The sequence below is a fragment of the Crocuta crocuta genome, unplaced genomic scaffold (assembly GCF_008692635.1).
Source record: "Crocuta crocuta isolate KB4526 unplaced genomic scaffold, BGI_CrCroc_1.0 scaffold457, whole genome shotgun sequence".
Taxonomy (NCBI): domain Eukaryota; kingdom Metazoa; phylum Chordata; class Mammalia; order Carnivora; family Hyaenidae; genus Crocuta; species Crocuta crocuta.
Window position 1 is genome coordinate 8,007,474 of NW_027531318.1, and position 7,370 is coordinate 8,014,843.

At 39.7% G+C, this 7,370-nt stretch overlaps 1 protein-coding gene across 1 annotated transcript in view; it reads right to left on the bottom strand.

Moving 5' to 3' along the window:
* Positions 1–3,452, bottom strand: part of RAB18 (RAB18, member RAS oncogene family) — a 33,847-nt gene extending 30,395 nt beyond the window's left edge. The window contains exon 1 of the mRNA XM_077771722.1: positions 3,212–3,452. Within this exon, the coding sequence (XP_077627848.1) occupies positions 3,212–3,279 (68 nt within the window). The 5' untranslated portion in view covers positions 3,280–3,452. The remainder of the gene's footprint in view (positions 1–3,211) is intronic.
* Positions 3,453–7,370: the final 3,918 nt, after the last annotated feature.

Consider the following 7,370-nt stretch of genomic DNA (forward strand, 5'->3'; position numbering starts at 1 on the left):
TTTGGTGAAGAGTATAATGGAACACATAATGGCCTTTTGGTATTCAAAAATCCGGTGTCATTAATTGTATCCAAAGGATTAACTCTCCCTTTCTTGGTTTTGCTCTCCTGTGTTTAGCATAAAACCAGCACCACAAAAGTGAAATAAATTATAGATTTTTCTACTTTAACACTGAACTCTCTTGACTGTAACTGTTTTTTACTTACTTCCAAGATGAGTTAGGTCACAGCACTAACAAGAATCTTAAAAAAATACACTTGTAAAAACTTCCTTCTCTCCTCCACATTAAATTTTAAATTAATAAAAGTTAAGATTTCACTAGAAATTTACTCATAATTTTAGAATGGAAAACGTATGTATCCATACTCAATCACCATAGAAAATATTATTACAAAAACATAAGAACGTTGTGGAGTTGTACTAGTAATCATAATACCAGAGCAATACAAATAGTAACAAAGGTATTGGCTATTATTTATTGAACATCAATAATATGCCACACACCTCAGCCAGCAGTTCTTCTTACATAATTGCTAATCCTTAAAAAACCCTTGTCATTAATGGTACTTTGTCAGGAAAGACCGGGAACTGATATTTTACAAAGCAACTCATTTTAATATAAGCAGAGCTTAGCCAGGGGTACACTGTTAGTTGGAAATGCACTCTAAACTCTATGTTTTGCTTTTTTCTAAGCAGAGAGTCCATTTCTCTATTAGATTTTTTTAAAGAATCCACAAGCAGAAAATGATTAAGAACCAAAGCTCTACAGGATGTATATTTAAGCTTTCATATTTTCAAAGTTAAAGGAGCAAAATACCCTCCATGCAGAGCTATAAATGGAAGGAGTAACTACCACCATATCACTGAGAGGAGACCAAGTTTATAATTTACAAATGAAATTGGCCAAAAAGGATGGGGACATAAGGGGTATTGAAGAGACAGCAATTTAGATAATAAAAGTCTCTATAATCCCTTCCAGTCTCCACACTTTGCTACTTTGAGCCACAGAATCAAAGAACCTCATACATTTAATATTAGTTCAGGTTTGAGGGATTTCCATTCAAACCTCATTTTTCAAATGAAGAAATGAAGGCCTAGAGTGTTCAAGTATCACACACAAGGTCACACAAGTGGCAACACCAGTTTCATAATCCTGATCTCCTGGCTGCTATCACACGTGCTCATTACACTCCAACAGTCTGAAATAAACTGGAAAAATAACCCACTAATTTGAATTAGTTAAGACAGCCTTTGTCGTTACAAAACAGATGAACATAAGGGAAGGAAAGCATAAATAATATGAAAACAGAAGAGACTCTAAAATAGAGAGAACAAACTGAGGGTTACTGGAGGGATGTTGGGTGAGAGGGGGGATGGGCTAAATAGGCAAGGGGCATTATGGAGGACACTTGTTGGGATGAACACTGGGTGTTATAAGTAAGTGATGAATCACTAAATTCTATTCCTGAAATCATTATTACACCTATGTTGACTAATTTGGATTTAAACAAAAATAAATTAATTAAATTTAAAAAAAGATATCCTTTGTCGTGCAACAATACAAGTGATATTGGACTTCTACTAATTCTGGATCATAGAAACTTATTGGTCAGAGCAACCCTTTAAGATTATATCCATGACAAATGTTTTTAAACTAACTCACTTTAAAAAGCATAGGCTTCTATTTTAGCAGAGTCATTTATTCTCATCCAGAAAGTGTTCAAGGGTGTTTTCCATATATCACATACACCAATTATGCATGTCTAGTATATCTACATCTAGATAGATATATAGACAGATGCCAACTTTTTCCCTAAACACAATCCTTTCTTGAAAAGAGGAGTTAAAGGCATTAGAATTTTGCAGTAAGCAGGTGAGAATTCACCATTAAGTACTTAGAAAAGCTTGGAGATTAGATCCAAACAAGTTTGTCTGAGGGGAGAGAACTAAGGAAACCAGTAAATCCATTTAACAGATTTAATGCTAGAGGAAGAACCTCAATTATGTAAACACTCCAAGTAACCTTCCAGAAATTTTTAATAGGGCCTCAAGAGTCATCCATTCAATACATTTAGAAAAAGGGCCAACCAGACTTGTACTGGGCTGAACTGTACGAAATGACATTTAACCATTCTTGAGTTCAAAAACAGCAATTTCATATGCCTTATCCTAAATGAGAGTCCCATCTCAAGGGAAAAAAAAAAGGTCATGAGGCTATAAAATTTCTTTTAAGACAATGTTCAATATATTAACTTTTTAACCCCCAAATAGATGGTGATCATGAAAAATATTCAAACCTTTAAATAATACATACACACACACACACACCATACTATTTTGCTAGTCCATAGATTTATTAATTTATTCCTTGTTATGTACACTTCAACATACACTGTGAACATTAAATGAGGAAAATTAGAAAATACACTGCCACACTTTAAAAATACATAAAATTGCAGAACATACTACAGAATAAAATTTCAAATCCTTAAGCATCTAAAAAGGAAAACTTTAGGAAGTGATTTGAACGATAAGGTTAGCAGGAGGCATAGCTAAAAAACATGGAATTATTTACAGCTCCAAGAATTTGAATATTGCTTAAAAGTCAAGGCAGCCTAGAATATAACCCAGTTATGATGATAATCATTAGATGGCAAGGATAACTTACTCGGAGAACTTTGTTCTAAGGCTTGAATGAAATCACACCCCGCTTGCAACACCCACTGAGCCTTACCTGACTCTCAACTCAAACTTACTGTCAGTATTTTCCCTCAAGACAGAGTCAAAATACTACTTTGTTCTTTTACCTCCAGACGATGTGGCAGAACGCGAAGTAACAATAACACTTTATTCTCAAAGGTGGTCGGCAGCTTCAACTAGCATTTTCGACTAGGACGAATTACTCAAGGGGTCAGAAGACCAAGGCGTTCTTTCACAGCTGACTCATAAAGAAACAGAGAAGTGGCAACGGGGTACTCCAAAATAGGCCAGGAATGTGACCTAAGGCGTCGCGAAACTTCCTATGCAGAACCTCACGTATTCAGATAAAGCCTGACAAAAACCGGAGTACTAAAGTTACAACTCAACTCGCGGGGTGGGTGACAGCGAGCCTGGACCCCGGGGACCCANTCCCGTCGCGGCCCAGCAGACAGCGGCCACGGAGGCAGAAAGAGCCCCGCCGCCCTCGTCACGGCCCGGAGACTCGCCTCACCTGGACTTGCCCACGCCACTCTCGCCGATGATGAGGATCTTCAGGGTGGTCAGCACGTCCTCGTCCATCCTGACCCTACTCCACTCTCAGCCCAGCTGACCGCCCGGGTCCGACTCTCAACCCTTCACTGGAGAGAAGTGCCCGCGCATGCGCACCGCTGCTTGTCTGCCACCTTCCCTTCTCCCCGGGTGTTTAGGTTGCAGGAGCCGAGGTCGCCCCAGTTCCGCCTTGAGGAAGCTCTGCGTCTGCGCAAACTCAGAGCCCCAGGCGTCTTTCCGGAGAGTTTAATTCCTCCTCTGCGCAAGCGCAGAGGGGAAGAGCCGTGTGTGATATCACGCTCCTTTGTAGGCTGTTACTCCTTCCCAGCCCTAACTAAGCTGTGCTTGGGAAAGGACTGAGTTGCAGAGCATAACGCTCTTTTATTTCAGCAGCTGCTCGTAACACCTGCATTGCAGTAGGGAAAGCTTTGTGCTTGAAGGCAAGATTATCTTAAATTTAGGTCCAGACTCTACCTGATGAGGGAAGGAAGCAGAAAAATGTTCACCTTTAGCCAACAAGACTGACCCATATCCCACATGGTTTTGATAAGGTTCAAATATGTGCCGGTTGCTACATTCTTAAAGGGTTTCATGACTGCCTATCTTACCGATTATTAATATGGAACTGAATGGTCATCACCAGAGAAATCTTGTGAAAGTAGTTTTTCAAAGAAAAACATTTATGATCTAATACTCCCTGCATGTCTCCTCGTCCTTGAGCACTAAGGATATAACCACCAGCTTCGTACAGCAAAAGTACAGCCCTTTCTGCCCACAGCCCCTGTCCCAGTGCTACTTAATATTATCAAGTTGCACCATAGAGTTTCCAGTGCAGTCAAAGACCCTGCAACATACCCTCTAACCGCTTTACATTATCTTGCCTTCTGAGCCTGTTTCCCAACTCACAGTCAAAGGCAATAATGCTTCTAAGAATAACACCACACCGACTTCTGACAGTGGTTATGAAGATTAAATGGATTAATTAGAGAACACACTCTGTAAACTCAAGTGCTCTGTAAAAGGTGCCATCAGGTGTTATTAACTTTCTGACTTACGTTCTGCTACATTAAAGACTAGTATCCTTCACAGGTCAGTTCACTGTGAGAAATGTAAACTTCAGGTAGATCAGGTGCATAGAAGCCTCTGCTGGTGCAACTTCAAACGGACTACTGCTCCTCATAAGAACTGCTACGCCACAACTGCAGGAATGGTACGTGCATGCTTTGTCTTCTTCACTAAACTGTAAATCTTAATGAAGGTACCAAACTTTGTATTTAATACCTAGCAGAGTGCCTGGTGCGTGGCAGATGTATTTTCTTATACTTGCAGCTACTGCCAGATACAGCAGACACCCGATTAAAGAATATGTGTTCGTGAAATTTAGAATAAATTTTAAAAACTAATTTTTCAAATACCTAGAAAAGCTCTTCCACAGATAACCAAATGGCTCTCTCACCTCCTTCAGATCTTTGCCCAAATGTTGCCTTTGCTCAGATGAGTCCCTCTCTGTTCCTTGTATTGAAATTTGCAAATCCTTCCAATAATCCCTATACCTCTTTGCATGGTTCTCCTGCATAGTACTTATGATGCTCCTATATACTATATACTATATATTATATATTTTACTATTTTGTTCACTGTGTATCTTCCCCAGTGGAAGGGAGGCTTCATGAAGGCAAGGCTTTTTATCTGCTTTGTTTATTGTTATATCTTCTGCCTGTAAAACAATTCCTGGCATAGAATATGTGCTAAATAAATATATGTTGAATGAATTAATCGAAAGAACATTCTAAAGTCCATTCCTAATTTTGGAAGGTAGTATCAGTCAGGCCCTCAACCTCTCATAAAATAAGAGTTGACTCTATTCAGCGTACTTTTGACTATGGTGTCAAGAGCTTATTTATGAGGTTCACAGTATAGTCAAGCTCTCTCACTCTGGGGCATTATTAATTCTACAAGTGTAGTCCCCAGATCCCTAGGGTTCCCTCTCAGGAAGTCTGCAAAATCAAACTCTTTTCATCATTATTTAAGATGTTTCCTACTTTTCTCACTCTTGTTCTTTCATGATAATACATTGGAATTTTCCAGAGGCTACGCATAATGTGTGACAGCAAAACAGACTGAAGGCGGAACCAGAAATGAGAATCCAGCTGTTTTCTCATAAGCCAGATATTAAAGAGATTTGCCAAAATGTAAAATAATGCCACTCTCCTCACTAAGCTTGTTGTTTTAAAATAGTTAGTTTGAGGGGCACCTGGGTGGCTCCATTGGTTAAGCGTCCAACTTCGGCTCAGGTCATGATCTCAGGGTTCGTGGGTTCGAGTCCCGCGTTGGGCTCTGTACTGATGGCTAGCTCAGAGCCTGGAGCCTGCTTCAGATTCTGTGTCTCCCTCTCTCTCTGACCCTCCCCTGCTCATGCTGTCTCTCTTTCTCTCTCTCTCTCAGAAATAAATAAAACATAAAAAAATAAATAAATAAAATAGTTACTTTGATAAACATATTAATTAGTAATAAATAGGTTTATTATTTGTAATGAATTAATATGTTTAAAGTTTTCCATTTTAATTTCTAGTAAATATCAATAGGCATCGCCACATAATCAGCTCTTTCCAGTCCTCAATAATTTGTAAGAGTATACAATAATTTGCACAACCAAAAAGTTTGAGAATTGCCGCACTGTAGTATTCACACCAAGAAAAAACAAAAAACCTTATAAATAATAGGCCCGGGTTTATTGCTATTGTATGTAACATTGTTGACCTACGTACGCAACACCATAGTTTCTTAGGTATCCCCGTACCTCTAGGCAACTTTCCAGTTTTTTTGTTTTTGTTTTTGTTTTTTTGTGAGATCCTCTTACTCCTCTTTTAAACATTTTTGTTCTTGGGGTTTTCAGATTTTAGTCTGGCTTTATCTTCCGACTTAACACACACTTCTTATTCTACACTTAGTCGACACACACATTGTCTTCTTGGACTTACATGGCTTCTTCATCGCATTTACTTGGAGTAGTCCCAAAGCTACAGCTCTGACCAAGATTTCTCTCCTGAGGTTTAGGCCAACATACACAGCCGTCATGATCTCCACAGGGGTATGCCCAGGGGGAGAATCCCAAGCTAAACAGGCTGACACTGAACACATTATCTTCTCTTCCCTACCAGCTTTTCCTCCTGATTTCCTTCTTATGGAATGGCATGAACACCTACTCAACTCTCTCTCACTCCCCACGCCCAAACACTTAGTCCTCACAGTTCTACCTTAAGCATCCCTGACATTTATTCAGTTTTTTCATCCCTACTGCCACGACTATGGCTAGGTCATCATCAACTTTATGCTGGATTACCCACCATAGCAGCAACTCAACTGGCCTCCCTGCCTCCACTCCCCTCCCCACTCAGACTATTCTCTACCCTGCAGGCAAAGTGGCCTTCCTAAAATGCATCTAATTAAGTCATCCTGTCCCCCATATGCTGCTCACTGCCCTGACAAGTGTTTCCTATCTTATCACAAGCCCTGATTACCCCTCCAACCTCATTTCTTGCTTTCCCATGTCTTGCACTCTGTGTTCCAGCCAAACTAACCTCCTTTCATATTTTGAATGAACCATGTTTTCTTGTCTCCAGACCTTGCACATGCATTCCTTTTGCCTAGAGTGGACTTCTGTTCCCCATCCCCAATCCCACCCCTGCTTATATTCACACATACTTTGTTTGGGCAACTTCTACCCAAACTCCGTGTTCCAGGTTTTGAGATCCCTTTCTCTGGGACGACTTCCATGGCCTCCCGTGTCAGCATTACATGTTCTTATGTGTTCTGATCCTCCCTATGCATCTACTGTGATGTATCCTTCACAGTATTGCAATTGTGTTTATTTGTCCCCTGTCAAAATTTGTGCTTCTTGAAAGCAGAACTTGACTGCTGTCCTGTTTTGTTCTGTCTCCAACATCTAGTATAACGTCTAACATAGAGACAAAGAGTAGTTGCTCCAAAAAAAATTATTAATATGAAAACCCCAAGTCAACTTCATATATATATATATATGTTGAATCTCTGCCTTGAATATTACAGGAGGAAAGAACCTTCAATAACTCTTAATGCATAACCATTACAGGTATTGCTAG